Raw genomic sequence first — 16,194 nt, forward strand, 5'->3', positions numbered from 1 at the left:
TGTAACCATGACCATGCCAGAAATGTTTCATTTAACGGTAAATCTCATTTCATTAGGCATGACAAACCCACTAGTAAGGAACAATAATTACACTCCAATATGTAGAAACAACAGTTCAAAGAAACTATCCTGGCACCTACTCAATGGCTTACGGAATCTCAGTCTCATGGGTGGGACAGAAGGTCACTTTCTGGGAACAGAAAGTTCCCAGACAAATCTGGGGATCTTGGAGTCAGAGGATACCTCTACAATCACAGGTACCACGAGCAAAACCAGGAGAGGCAAACCGGCTGGGTTTTGGTTCCTGGTGGTTCCATACCTTAGAACATGTGAACTGCAAGGGCAATGAAAATACTTCTGGTAATTACAGAAATGACAGAAATACATACATGACTCTAGGGGCTGCATGATCTCTGATCCTGATCCTAACATCATACGGTTCTAGTTTCACTAACCACAAAAGTAAAAAGATGCACTAATATCTTCTGGAACTTATGTAAACGAAACAGGCTAAATATAACAAGGCATCACATTAATGATACCGGCAGTGCACAAGAAAATTGCAAAACAAGCTTCTTAGGTCAAATCTACACTTAACTATACAGATTTGATCAGAGCTAAGTTTTGAAAAAGTGAAACTAATTTTTTCATTTTCTTTTTTTCCATCTTCCTCTGTTGACTACAAACCACTAAGATTTGCATTATTAAAAGCTTTACATTTCAAGAGCTATCCCAAAGCTTTACACCCTGAGATAATTAACAAAAAAAGAGAAAACAAAACAAAACAAAACAAAACAAAAAAGAGAAAACACCCTATCTGGTTTTTTTTTTTTTTTAATTTATTTAGGCTACCTCTACACCCAACATGGGGCTCAAACTCATAACCCCGAGATCAAGAGTTGCATGCTCTTCTGAGTGAGCCTGGCACCCTTTGTTTTTTAATCAGACAAAAATGTGTGGTTTTTTAAAATCAAAGCTGATTAAAGTGGATGTAATCAGAATTACCAACTGCTATGTAAGAATATGAACATAAATATCACCATCTCTATATTCTGTGAGCCAATAGGTTGTTCTAAAAGCTAGTCTTCTTTAAACTGTGTTTTTTGAATGTAAAAATTTAGCTCAGAGTTCAAAAATTATCTAGGAGTTTTTTTTTCTTTGACAAATTAAAATCAACCAAAATGCCGAATATATTAATAATCCTGGCTAACAAAAAAGAAAAATCCTGGCTAACAAAGATAATAAAATAAGCTTATTATATATGGGTTGACTCTCAGCTTGTATTAATTCAACGGGTGACAGGTATCCTTACAAAGAAGTGAAATTCATCAAAGCAGTCGATCCTGAGAAGGCACTATCCATTGTTGGCAAAACATTTAGTTCCCTACTAAATTATATATAATCCTTTAAAAATTTTCCTGAAGAACTTCGATAAAGTATGCTGCCCTCCACACTCACAAGAAATTGCTTCTAAAGAAACAGAGTCCCCAAGTTTATATAACAACAGTGGAGAGGGCAGCCTGGGTGGTTCAGCGGTTTAGCGCCGCCTTCAACCCAGGGCCTGATCCTGGAGACCCGGGATAGAGTCCCACATCAGGCTCCCTGCATGGAGCCTGCTTCTCCCTCTGCCTGTATCTCTGCCTCTCTCTCTCTCTCTCTCTCTCTCTCTCAATCTCTGTCTCTCATGAATAAATAAAATCTTAAAAAAAAAAAAAAAACAGTGGAGAGTCAGAAAGTGACAGGAGCTCAGAAGAGTCCCTATTTTTTCTCAATTGGCACGTGGTTTCTTTTTCAATCCCCTCTTTCCCTCTTTTCTACTTTCAGTCACATAGAAAAGAAGGCGGGATGAGTTTAATCTTCTGGAGTGAATGTAAGACCTGGACTAGAAAAGACAAGTTAGCCTAGTTATAAACTAACTTGCTTAACCTATATTTCTTGACTAAAGTCTGACTGATACAGAAATTGGTATCAGGAGTGGGATTCCCAAAAACAGACCTAAAGGATTTTGGTATTGGTTTGATTTGATCCATAATGCAGTCCTATCACTATTAGTTAAATTAAAGCTGGCTGCCGATTATAATAAAGTATCTAGTGAAGAAGTGCTTCAAGGGACCAAGTGGTTGTCACATTTGAGTTGGGCAGAAATGATGAGTACAAAGATTAGGGTATGGCATGGCTTTTTCTGAATGCACTGTAGCACTTACAGAAAGAAAATGACAAGCTTGGGTCTTTAAACACTCAGCTCTCGTTTATGAACAGAGAACCTGAGAACTTCTACGACAGCCCCAGTAAAAACCTTAATGTCTTACAGACACAGGGCTCACCTTGCTAACATCAGATTTAACTGTGCCAGGTACAGAATTACAATTTAAGCTGAACTCCGCAGACTCACCATGTCTCATGTATAAAAGTGAAAATACTGAATGAGATCTGGGTGGACTCAGCTGAAGCCAAGGATCTTGAAGTCCCCAGCTATTCTGAGCCTCCCTTGCCAGTGGAAAGAGAAGAAGTCCGCTCTCCTATGTCTGAAGAGATTAGCTTTCCCAGGATTGAAGAACTTGCATAACCTCATGATAACTCTAAGTGCAGTTTCCATGCAAGAGAATTCCTCTTCTCTTCAAGACCCAACTAGACCATCTCTTACTGCTACTCATAACAGAGTAAGATCACAGCATTCTTTGGGGGAACAAGTATAAAGTCTGATCCATAACGTAATAACTTATAAACAAAAATAACTGCAAAAGTTTGCTAATTTGTATTGGTGGATACCTAGGAAATCTGTGTGAGAATGAGTTTAAGAATGTTAGACCAAGGAAAACATAATGTAATACTGGATTGGGGTATTTTTTAAAATATGAATCACTTACTCAAGATTTAGGAATTAATGGTTAGCTTATATAACTGGATGAGGCTCTAAGAGTTAACTTGGCTGGCTGACTGAAACTTGGACTCCATGATGGCCCTACATTTAATAAGTTTGAGAAGCCACAACTTCCCTGGCATAATGTAGAAGCAGCGATTCAAAGGCTTAAGAGAATAGGAATGCTAGAGTGGATTTATCATGTGCAACTTGCAGAGACAACCCCTCCACCACTACACCCCCTAAGAGGGCCTAGTGGATCCTCTCTTCACCTAAGGTTCCAGCATCATAACTAGAGTGCCATTATATGGGCAAGAGGCTATTAGTCTAGCCCTTTAACATCCTGTCAATCATAAAATTTACCACACTGCTACAAAATGAAAACCTCCCCGTGTCCTCCCTTTGTTTGTTTCTTACCTGGCACTATTACAAGCTGCAATTATTTCTTTGTCTGATTGCTTTGTTTTGTTTTTTGCTTTTTTCAACTATTTTTTTCTGTCTCCTCCACTCGAATATAAGTTCCATGAAAGCAAGGACTGCCTCTATCATGTTCACCACTGTCTGCTGACCACTTAGCAGAGGACCTTGTACACGGGCATGCAATAAAGATGTGTTAGACAAACTAACTCTGTCAACATTCAATTCGGGTCCCTCCTTCTCCTGAAATAGATATGTCCATGGAAACATTATCCTACCAAAGAGATGATTTACATCTGAGTTGAAAACCTATAAAGGCATATATAATCTCCTCTTTCTATTTCTTCAGCTTAGAACTGAGGACCTGGTCTGCTGATACCACTTTTGTCATTAAATTTACATGATGCCCAGGAAAACATATTAAAAGTCAATTCAGTGCGTGACCATCTGTCCCTTCATGAAAATGTTTGAACAGGATCCTGTCTTTATCCAGAACCACATCTCTGCCCAGAGTTACATGTTACCTCATATCACACATTAATAAATTCTCAAATATCATTAAAGTATACTTCTGACTTGTTGAAAAATTTTTGTATAGGCTGGAGCATTTTCTAAAAGACTGCTAGGAGCTTCCACTTCTTTCGGGAACAACTAGATGCTGGATTTGTTCAGATCATAGCATTTCAAAATTCAACATTCCATTTAATCAAAGATTCTATATTTCACCTATGAACTGTTACTTCCAGTAACTAGTAAATGCTTCCATTAACAGCCAATTTTACCCACTCACATGCACAAATATAATATTTTTATGATTTAGGAGTTAATTATACATTGAGCACAAGTAACTAAGAAAAAACAGAATTAAGGTCCAGGTAATAAGTTAAGTTCAACTAACATCTAAGTTAACTGCCTCAGGCTCATTAATCTCATGGCTTAATTCAAATTTATACCTTAGCACAACTTCAAAATACTGTATGTCTTGGAGCTTCAAGTGTTGTGTTCACATAGTTAATACCTTGAAAGTTAAACCCCTTAAATGCCAAAGATGTAAAGTTCTGTGCCCACTAACAGGATTTAAAAAAACTTTTTTTTAAAGATTTAGCATACTTAGTATTATAAAGATCTGTTTTTTACATAAAGATGAAGTGCATTTGTATGTAATCTGTCCAGAAGAACCAGCTATGGTCTGGAAAGAAACAATAATAAAAATATATACGTCACAATGATGTTTGAAAGATAAAAGAAGATAATACATATGAGGGAATAAATAAGTAATAAAGCACCATATAAATGTTAATAGTAGGTAGTAATGTTAGTAATATAATACAGTATGTGGTACACCTTAAGCTTACACAATGTTATACATCAATTATATCTTTAAAAAAGCTGGAAAAAAAAAAAAACCCAGCAGAAATCCTCTCTCATCTGAAAGGATTGGAAGAGTTTGTTAGTTGCCCACTCATAGAAGTTAAAGTGGGAATCCTAGAAAACAATATATATACATTGTAACCATTTTATTTAATTTAACTCTTGCACAAATGTAATTCATTCACCAATCCTGTGTAGGACCCCAGGTCTTACACTTGACTTTAGATCCGTTGACTGGTATTCCAGACTTTCTTGCCTAACCCACGCCCATAACACATCATTTATGATTGCAGTTTCAGTTCTTTTAAAGGGCAGCAAAAATTTCAACAAATATGGAACAATTAGAGAACAAATTTCTTTTTTATCATTTTTCCAATTATTTTACATTTGACTTGTTTATCACTATTTGACAGCCGATTTCTGAAAAGAACTCGCTTTACTCACTTTTTTCAGAGCATTCAAATGAGTTTTTGTAGAAATAACTCCCCCTTTCTCCACAAATACTGCATCAGTGTGCAGAATATTAAATAATAAATAAATGCACTCAGCATAAGTTTGGGAACAAACATAGCTGACTCTTATAGCAAATAATTTGATTTGTGGGGGTAAAAGCATTAAAGTATCAACTGAGAAGCCTACCAGCCGTAAACAGCACACTGGAAACAGCAGCCAGTATGTTCTACCAAGGAAATGGACAGCACTGCTTTATCCATCTGGTCGGTTAGTTAGATGTCAGTTAAGAATCTCTGTTATATGGTAATTCAGGTCTCGAGCATAGGTGACTAAGAAGAAAGCTCAAAAGATTCCCTCTTGTGTGTGTATAGATAGTCTTTTGTATTTTTCTTCAATTACATATACCTTTAGAGGCAATGATGTCACTGAAACTAGTAATGTACTACCTGTTGGATAATTGAATTTAAATTAAAAAAAATAGTAATAAAATTGTTTTTTAAAAAATGATGTCAAAGAGTTAAAAATGCAAGATTACTGAAATAAAGCAACAGAAAAGGAATTCAGGTGTTTAAGTAGAGTATGATAAAATAATCAGATAATCTGACTCCTAACAACAACTAAGTAAGTCAGTAAAAAACATTTTAAGGAAGTTTTAACAGTCCCATTATTAATTTGAAAAAAAAACGATGATCCATTTTAAGACATCCCTTTAATAAAATTAGAAAGTTTTCTGAACTCTAAATAAATGTCAGTGCTAAATACCTACTTGAAAACATTCAACTTAGATTAGCTGTTTTCCTTTTGTAAACATAAAAGGATAAGAGGGTGTGTGAAAAACTTACTTATTTCACTGGAAACTTGATTCAGTTTATCCTGTGATCTGCTGATAAGGACAACCTTCATTCCATGTTTTGCTAACTGAAACAATAAAAAACCAACAAAAAGTTGAATTACACCTGTATAATTCATTAAAAAACAAAAATCAGATATTTTCTCGTTTTAAGAAAACCGGGTAATATGATAAGCCCAACTAAAAAAGCAATAAATCTAAGCGGTAATGAATGGGCAATCCAAAACGAAGACCTCACTAAAGGATCCCCCCAAAGGGTTATATTTCTAAATCAAGCTACTATATAAATGTCAAAGGGCCTCAGAAGGAGTAAAACTTTTACTTTTCATTTGGTACCCATCTACACTTTAGTTTTTAAAATCATAAATACTAGGTGGCATAGTTGGTTAAGTATCTGACTCTTGGTTTCGGCTCAGGTTGTGATCTCAGGGTCATGAGATCTGCCCCAGGTGCAGAATCTGTTTGAAAGTCTCTCTCCTTCTCCCTTTGCCCTTCCTGCTCGTGTTCATACTCTCTCTCTCTAAAACAAATCATCTTTAAAAATACATAAATAAATAAAATCATAAGTATCTATTACTTCTATAATTTAAAAGTCAGCTTTCAAAAAAATTCTGTTTTGGACTGGATACATAAAGATTGAAAGACTGGCATCAAAGAAAGATTTTAAAAAGATCTCCCATTGAGAATGACAAATGAGAAATTCAGTGGATCTGTCAGGATTGTCATCACAACTGGGCAGTATCATAAGCTGTGGTGCCTTAGCTGAACTAGAAGGCAGGGAAGCTTGCCTTAAGAGTACTACCATCAGGACACCCAGGTGGCTCAGCGGTTGAGCGTCAGCCTTTGGCTCAGGGCTTGATCCCGGATTCTAGGGATCGAGTCTTGCATCGGGCTCCTTGCATGGAGCCAGCTTCTCCCTCTGCCTGTGTCGCTGCCTCTCTTTCTGTGTCTCTGATGAATAAACAAATAAAATCTTAAAAAAAAAAAAAAAAAAAAAAAGAGTACTACCATCGCTCCTGCTTTGTACAGTGGTCCTCAAGCTGTCATGGTCCCTCTCATTTCATGACATTACAGAGAACTTGAACCCTTTGCCTATGTCTGTTAATATCTTTTAGTCAATTATAGTCCTCTGTATCAAAAAACGAAGCCATGGACTAGCCTGGAAATATAACTATCCCATAATAATACAGCCATCTTTCAGAAAATAGTTCCAAACAACTGACATTAAAACTAATGATTATCCATAATTACACAATATAAAATAAAACTATATTTTCCTCAATTTCAACTTACTGGGATATAAAGTTTTATACTCCTTTTTGCACAAAAACTTATTTTAAAATTGTCTTTGTGTAAGCAAACATGGTGTTTCTGACTAGACATAAAACATATCTATTGTACTATATAACATTATATTTGTTTTTAACTTCAAAAATCAAAGCTACTATAGGAGATCATCCCACATTTGTTCTTTTATTGTTACACCAAAAAGAAAGGTCTTGAAAATTACCTACCTCTTCTGCATATGATTTGCCAATTCCATCAGTACTACCTGTGACAACTGAGAAAAGAAAAAAAAATAGTTTAGATTAAGAACTATAATGAAGAACAAATTATAGTTAGGACCCACCAGTTACACATCAGAGGACCTGTATAATACTTTGATGTAAAAGATGAAGCAATACTACTGGTTTCAATTTAAGATGGAACACCCACCACATGGCTAAAATTTAAAAGACTGCAATACCAAGTGTTGACAAAGTTGTAGAGCAACTGAAATTTCATACATTGCTGGTGGCTCTTAAATTGATAGAATCATTTTGGAAAAAAAAAACAAAACCTGTCTGGCTTTATGTCCAGAACTAAATATATGCCTAGCTCATGCAATACTAAATAGCAATAAAAAAGAACTACTGATATATTCAAAATATGGACAAATCTCCCAGAATTTAGCTGAGCAAAAAAAATAGAAACAGTGTGACAAAACTCCATGTATCCATGACCCAGCTTCCAAGACTAGCAACATGATTTTAACTACTCTTGCTTCAACTATATACCCCCCACTGCTTCTTCCCACCTCAAATCATTTAATTACTAACATCATGACTTCATAAGAATTTCAGTATATGCTATTTAAAATAACCACAATACCATCATCACATTCTTAAACTGTAAATAATAAATCCTAATGAAATTTTCTATCAAATCAAACATCAATTTTCTAATCAGTATGTAAATTTCCCCAAGTATTTCAGAAAACTCCTAATAATTTGATCAAATCAGGATTAAATAACCTCCATACCTAAAATTGGTTAATGTCTATTAAATCTCTTTTAATCTATAGGTTCTATCTATCCATCTACCTTTCTCAATCTCCAACTCTTTCTCCTCCCCTCCCTCTCCAGCCCCACCCCCAATTTCCCTACTATTTGTTGAAGATACTGGGTCCTGTTACTTTTCCAGCCTGGCATTTGCTGATTACATTTCCCTAATATCTTGTAACATGTTCTTCTGTCCCTTAGTGGTTACCTATCAATTCTTGATCAAATTCAAGTTTTGGTTTATTTGGTAAGAATATTCATAATATTCATAAATACTGCAGATTTATACAGCTGGAGACACGTGTCTGATTATCTTTCTTTGTTGTTTGATCAGCAGCCATTGATTACCACTGGGAAACAGAATTTCATTAGAGGTTTCAAAACAGTGATCTTTGGGTTCTTTAGGGGTTTGGGGTGGGGGGAGTGCACTTGCACTGGGGAGGAGGGGCAGAGGGAGAGAGAATCTTAAGCAGGCTCCATGCTCAGCTCAGAGCCCAACAAAGGGCTTGATCTCTTGATCCTGAGATCATGACCTGAGCAAAACCAAGAGCCAGACGCTCAGTGGACAGAGCCATGCAGGCACCACCCTCTTCTGTTTGAATCCTTGTTCTAAATCCTGTGCTCACACTGTTATCTCCTGATTGATCAATTTTTATATTACTTATTATAGTTGGTTGAGAACACCCACTCCCCTTTATCTTCCATCTCCTTCCAATGAAATTATAGCACAAGGCTCTGTCAATAATCAGTGTGTACATCAGTATAATAATGCAACTTAATTCTGACACTAACCATAGGACATGGGCCCCAGCAAAACTGTCCACACTTCGAGCATCAGCTGCAAGTTCAGAGGTCCCCACAGGCATCCACCCTACCTGACTGCAAAATTCAGGGTTCTCACAACTCCTCAGCTTCAGCAAAATTCACTAAATAATTCACAGGACTCAGGACAATGTAACAATTTGTGGTTACAGTTTTTTAATAAAGGATACAAATCAGGATCAAACAAATGAATACTCACAATGGGGCAAGGTCTAGGAGGGTTCTGAATGCAGAGCTTCTGTGCCCTCTCTGAATCAGAGCACTTCACCCTCACAACACATCAGTGTGTTCACCAACTAAGAAGCTGCATCAAGCTTTAAAGTCCAGAGTTTTGGGATCCCTGGGTGGCGCAGCGGTTTGGCGCCTGCCTTTGGCCCAGGGCGTGATCCTGGAGACCCGGGATCGAGTCCCACATCGGGCTCCCAGTGCACGGAGCCTGCTTCTCCCTCTGCCTGTGTCTCTGCCTCTCTCTCTCTGTGTGACTATCATAAATTTAAAAAAAATAATAAATAAAAAAAAATAAAGTCCAGAGTTTTTATTGGGCATCATTACAAAGGCATAGTTGACTACATATTGACATCTCACAGAACTCAACCTCCAAACCCTCTTCACTCCCAGAGGCTGGAAGGTTGAACTGGTATCATATAGCTCAGACTTCCAATCTTCTAGTCATATGACTGGTCTTTCTGGCATGACTAGCCCCCATCTTGAAGCTATCTAGGGTTCAACCACGAGTCCTCTCATTGGCATAAAGGATCAGGGCCCACCCTGAGTAATAAAGACAATCCGATCACTCAGGAAATTCCAAGGATTTAGATGCTCCCCACCAGAAACGAGGATTAAGGCCAGTCAGATTCTTTATTACACAACAATTGCTGTGGCGAGATAAATATATTATTCACTACTGAACCAAATAATATTGTACAACTACATTTCCTTTCTTGGTCAACATTTTTCTTTTCCTATAGTTTAAACTGTCTTTTTTCTTCCATTTGCATAGTTTTCTTTTTATTTTTATTTTATTTAAAAAAAAATTTTTTTTTAAATTTTATTTATTTATGATAGGCACACAGTGAGAGAGAGAGAGAGAGGCAGAGACATAGGCAGAGGGAGAAGCAGGCTCCATGCACCGGGAGCCCGACGTGGGATTCAATCCCGGGTCTCCAGGATGGCGCCCTGGGCCAAAGGCAGGCGCCAAACCGCTGCGCCACCCAGGGATCCCGCATAGTTTTCTTTTTAAATCTTCCTCATTCCCTAACAGCCTCTCAATACAATTTCCCACATAATCAATCCCATGAATGTGTTCCATTCCTTTTTTTCCCCCAGATTACTTTCCCAGAGTCTTCCAGCTGTTCCTCCCTGGAATGGCTACTCTACTGCACTGTTGTTGCTCTAGAATTCCCTTGGCCTCCCTCTCCTGTGCTGAAGCTCTTATTCCTACATCTTGTTCTAGTCCCCTATTAGGGAGCATATCCACCAGTAACTTCCCATGGACAGATGCATGAAGACATATTTTTGTGAACAGTTTTTTAAATAAACTTTTATATAAGTAAACGTTTTATTTTTTAAACTTTTTAAATAAACTCTTATTCTAAAACTATTTTAGAGTAGTTTTTTAGACTTCCCAAAAAATGTAAAGATAATACAAGGTGATCTCTATATTCCAAGTCAGTTTCTCCTATTCCTCACATTTTACATTCGTCATAATTCATGAAAGAATATTGAAAAAAAATGAAAAAAAAAAAAGAATATTGATACATTATAGTAGTCCCCTCTTTTCCATGGGGATGCATTCCAAGACCCTCAGTGATGCCTGGAACTATGGACAGTACCACACCCTGCATATACTATGGGTTTTCATAGGCATACATACCGATGATAAAGTTCTATTTGTAAGTTAGGCACAGCAAGAAATTAATAACAATAACAAAATAGAACAATTCTAATGTACTATAATAAAAGTTATATGAATGTGGTCACTCTCTCACAAAACTTTGTTGTACTACACTTGGCCTTCTTGTGATGATGTGAGACAAAATGTCCACGTGATGAGATGAATGGAGGTGAAAGATGTAAGGCATTATGATGTAGTCTTAGACTACTATTCCTTCTGACAAGATGCCAGAATGAAGATCATCTGCTTCTGGACCACAGTTGACTACAGGTAACTGAAACTGTGAAGAGCAAAATCTCAGATAAGAGGGGGACTAGGACTACTGTGTTATCAACAAAAGCCCGTATCTTTTTCAGATTTTCTGTTACTGAATGCCCCTCTGGTCTATGATGGCATCCAGAATGTCCTATTAAATTTATGTGACAGATTAAGAGAAACTTTTTTGAGAATTTAAGAGAAAACTTTTTTTGTGTGTATATCTTTTTTTTTTAAGTCTATATTCTAATCTCATACATGATAGTTTAACTGGGTATAAAATTCTAAGTAGGAAATCATTGTTAACAACAACAACAAAAAAAATTGAAGAAAACTCTCCATTGTCTTTCAGCCCTAATACTGTTTCTGAGTTCAGACCATTGATAAGTGACCTGCTTTTTTTGTCACTGGAGACTTTCAGGATTATCATTTCATCTTTACTACTCTTTACTACTCTATCATGATAATATACCCTTCAGTGGGTGTTTTTCCATTGATTGGTTCTAGGCACTGATGAGCCTTAAAATCCATGACCTTCAATTCTAGCAGTTTTCTTATATTGATTCTTTGATAATTTCTTTCCCACACTTTTCTTTTTCTGGAATTCTTATTAATCAGAATTTAGATATAACCATTTCTCTAATAATCATACTTTTCATTTTCTACTTTCCTGGAAATTTCTTCAACTTTATCTTCCAAACTTTCTATTGACTTTCAAATTTTAGATTATCAGGTTTTTAATTTTGAAGAGCTCTCCTTTCTTATGATTGCTCTTGCCATCTTTTTTAAATAAGAGAATTTTTTTTTAAGATTTTTATTTATTTATTAGAAACAGAGCGAGAGAGAGAGAGAGAGAGAGAGAGAGAGGCAGAGACACAGGCAGAGGGAGGACCAGACTCCACACAGGGAGCCGGATGTGGGACTCGATCCCGGGTCTCCAGGATCATGCCCTGGGTGGAATGTGGTGCTAAACCGCTGAGCCACCTGGGCTGCCCCAACCATCTTCTTTTTTTTTTTTTTAAGGAGCGTCTTGTTCTTTAATTAAGACTTATTATCTTCTCTTATCTCTGAGGATATTAATTAGATTTTATTTATATACAGTTGACACTTGAACAACAAAAGACTTGAACTGCACTAGGTCCACTTATCCACAGATTTTATAAGTACAATACAGTACTATAAATGTATTTTCTTTTCCTTATGAATTTTTTAAAGATTTTATTTATTTATTCATGAGAGACAGAGAGAGAGAGAGAGATTGAGAGAGAGAGAGAGAGAGGCAGAGACACAGGCAGAGGGAGGAGCAGGCTACATGCAGGGAGCCTGACGTGGGACTCCATCCCAGGTCTCCAAGATCACACCCTGGACTGAAGGCAACGATAAAACGCTGAGCCACTGGGGCTGCCCTCCTTATGATTTTCTTAATAAACTTTTTATTCTCTCTAGCTGAGTGTAAGAATACAGTCAGCTAACATGAAATATAAAATATGTTAATCAACTGTTGTTATCAGTAGGACTTCCAAGTCAACAGTAGGCTATTCGTAGTTAAGCTTTTGGGGACCAGAAGTTACATGCAGGCTTTCAACTGCACAGGACCCCTAATGTCCACATTGTTCATGGGTCAATTGTATTTATATTTTATTCTTATAGTCTGTTTCCTCCACATTCCTTTTGACTGATTTGCTCTGTCTCATCTTGGAACCATTAATATGCAACTAATATGCATACAGGGGGTGATTACACTGTGAGCCTTGCTCTAGGGTAATCAGTGAGCAAACCAGCTTTTTTATTAGGGATTCCACAAAAGTCCGTATCTTTTCTGAGACTCTTTGGTATCTAAGACGCATTTCCCAGTTTCAATCTTCTGGCTGCGGGGTAGATGAGTAGCTATTAGTTTGCAGACTTTTTACTCAACTCCTGTTCTCAGTCAGGTATCTGACTTCTGCCTTCTCCTGTGCCCAGTTTCTCCGAGTCTCAAGCACATCTGGTTCAGTGGCCTTTCCTACCCTGTCTTTTGAAGTACCTGATATTCCCAGTTGGGCTTTTCTGTGACCCAAAAGCAAATCTGTGTGCTTCCTAATGGTGGACTATCTGTGAGCACTCTGGCATCCACTCTGTGAAGTCAGTTACCACTCTTCTACCTAACATTTGCTGTTACTGGGGAATGAGGGATTTCAGAAGTTCCCTCGTCTTATCAAAATGGAGCTTTCTGTTTCCCATTCTCCTGATTTTTAGAGAGGATTTTCAAGAAATAAAAAGCTAGGAATATAGTTATTGGGTCAGTTCTTAGAAACTATTATGTGCACAACTTTGAAGACTACAATGATGTATAAGGTCCATTCTGGATATCAGCTGTTCTATAAATCACCCATTCCAAGGTTAGGACTTTAAATATTAAGCAGAAACAATATGACTTTAAACAGTATAAATATTAAAAATTTGCCTGATCTTTTTAGAGAGATAAAAATATCATTTTTCTAGGGGCGCCTGGGTGGCTCAGTGAGTTGAGTGTCCAGCTCTTGATTCTGGCTCAGGTCACAATCTCAGAGTCGTAGATCAAGCCCCATGCAGGGTCCTACACTCAGAGGGGAGTCGGCTTCTCTCTCTCCCCCTCTGCACCTCCCCCTGCTTGCACATGGTCTCAGGAATTCTCTAAAATGAGTAAGTTTTTCAGAAAATATGTCATTTTTCTATATCCTAATAATTCTCAAAATCAAATCCAGCACTGCATAGTTATATATGAGCCAAATATTACATCACAAGTACATTTTTTTGTAAGGAAATAGGAAAGGATAAAAATTTTTATGGGCACAAAGAAATAAAAAATAAAACTGGAAACTCAAAGGCTCCCTTAGTCATCTCTGCAAGCACCTCTGTAGTCCTACAATAATCAGTCACCTACACAATGGCCAGGCAATGGGGGATCAACTATCTCTCCTCCATCAAAGGAAATGACAAAATTCTTTAGTTCTCTATGCAATACAGTAGGTAAGTGTTCACAATAACACTTGGTCATGTACAAACATGACCAAGTCATCTGTCAAACTTCAGTTGACCATAAGTTTCACTTGATGCAAAAAAAAAAAAAAAAAAAAAAAGAACTTTAAGACACAATGAAGACAAGCATTGTCCTGCTCCTTTTGCTTTTAAAGATCCATTCTCTGCTTTAAAGCTACATATCTTGCAAGTGGTAGCATAGATAGCAGCTGGTAGCTGGATAGAAAAATCTCCTAATAGAGTTCATTAATTTTTTATTTTTATAAAATAATAGTGTGATTCTATGAAGATGATACCATTTTGTCTGGGGAATCAACTCATCATTATTAATTTTAGGAAGCTAATCAAAGCATACCATATCTTAAATCAAAAGTCTTTTATGTTGCTTCTGGGGCACTGGGAAAAGACATGAAATAGATTACTATTTTTTATCCTTCTTGCTGTTGGTATTTTTTACCCGTGTGCCTGTCCTGTCTTTCTAACGAAGAAGTCCTTTCCTACCACAAATAGAAAGATGGTATAAACTGAGCCATCTAGTCCAGTTTCCCAAAAATCAACATAGCACTGCTTAAACCCTGGCTTCCCAAGGTACTTAACATTTTCTTAAAATAGAGTTCTTAAAAATAAAATTTAATGGAAAATTTACTTGAGCACTATTTACTGAATTATTATTGTAAAAGACCACCAGTTTTAATGTAAATAGAATATTAGTGTAAAATATGTATGTATGTATGTGCCTATTAAAATTTTTAACAATTCATCAGTGCAATACCTAAGATCATCTTTTGTTCTGTCTTTTGGGAAACATTTGATCTAACCCTGAAATACCTACCTTGCAATGAAAACCGATGAAGCAAAGACCAGCTCCCATATCATTCATATTAGAAGTATTGCTTGTTTTTTTGTTGGGTTTCTTAAAATGAAAAATCAAGCACTCAACCACAATGAAGTAAGGCGCAAAGTACAGAAACACCCCCAGGGACTCATCCTTCACATGTTACATGCACATCTGGGACAGAGCCCAGTTGGCAGCCGTCTTCCCTTCCTTTTTTCCAGCAACTGTGGCCTGGAATATAGACTGTTTCCCAAACTCCTTAGCAACCAGGTATGGCTGTATGATTAGATTCTGGAAATAAGAGGCGAGCAGTAATATGAGGGGCCTTGAATGGCTGCTCACAGGAAGCTGACTCAGCAGGGAGAAACCCCTTTGTGACCCCTCATCTAGCCAATTCCAAAGTGATGGCAGTAAGTCTGGCAGTCTTAAACTACGAGTAACCTTGAGGGTAGATGCCATGAGCTAAGATGAAGGAAGTTTCCTAAGGATTCCATGAAATTACCATGCCATGTTTTTTAACAATCATTTCCTTTTTCATTACTTACCACAGAGTATCAAACATATACACAAATTCTAGTCTTGGGAACCCTGGGTGGCGCAGTGGTTTAGCGCCTGCCTTTGGCCCAGGGCGCGATCCTGGAGACCCGGGATCGAATCCCACATCGGGCTCCCGGTGCATGGAGCCTGCTTCTCCCTCTCCCTCTGCCAATGTCTCTACCTCTCTCTCTCTCTCTCTGTATGACTATCATAAATAAATAAAAATTAAAAAAAAAAATTCTAGTCTTCTTTAAACTGGGTGAAAAATAAACTTCTACCTTGTTAAAGTCATGATTATAGGCTCAGAAAAGCAAGAGTAAGCTGTCAATAAAGTCAATTATTAAAACAAAACATTTACTACTCACATGATTACAAGGATATTTGCTCAAGGTACCTCATTCATATCAAACAGTGAATTTTCATAATAGCTATCATCCCGACCTAAGTAATCATCCGAACACATACAGACTTGTCCAATGAACTTTTCAGCCTTTCCTCCCTTATTTCATGCTCACAAAGTTAAGAACTATCTTTCTCAAATACCATTTTTATGATCTCATTCTTCTGTCAAGAAGTGACTGT

At 37.1% G+C, this 16,194-nt stretch overlaps 1 protein-coding gene across 1 annotated transcript in view; it reads right to left on the reverse strand.

Moving 5' to 3' along the window:
* The window catches only part of HSD17B12 (hydroxysteroid 17-beta dehydrogenase 12), a 168,655-nt gene that overhangs the window by 103,554 nt on the left and 48,907 nt on the right, over positions 1–16,194 (reverse strand). Inside the window, exons 2-3 of the mRNA XM_041722259.1 lie at positions 7,466–7,512; positions 5,944–6,019 (exon numbers count right to left, since the gene is read on the reverse strand). Coding sequence (XP_041578193.1) covers positions 5,944–6,019; positions 7,466–7,512 — 123 coding nt within the window. The remainder of the gene's footprint in view (positions 1–5,943; positions 6,020–7,465; positions 7,513–16,194) is intronic.

This window comes from Vulpes lagopus, chromosome 11 (genome assembly GCF_018345385.1).
Source record: "Vulpes lagopus strain Blue_001 chromosome 11, ASM1834538v1, whole genome shotgun sequence".
In the NCBI taxonomy this organism is placed as follows: domain Eukaryota; kingdom Metazoa; phylum Chordata; class Mammalia; order Carnivora; family Canidae; genus Vulpes; species Vulpes lagopus.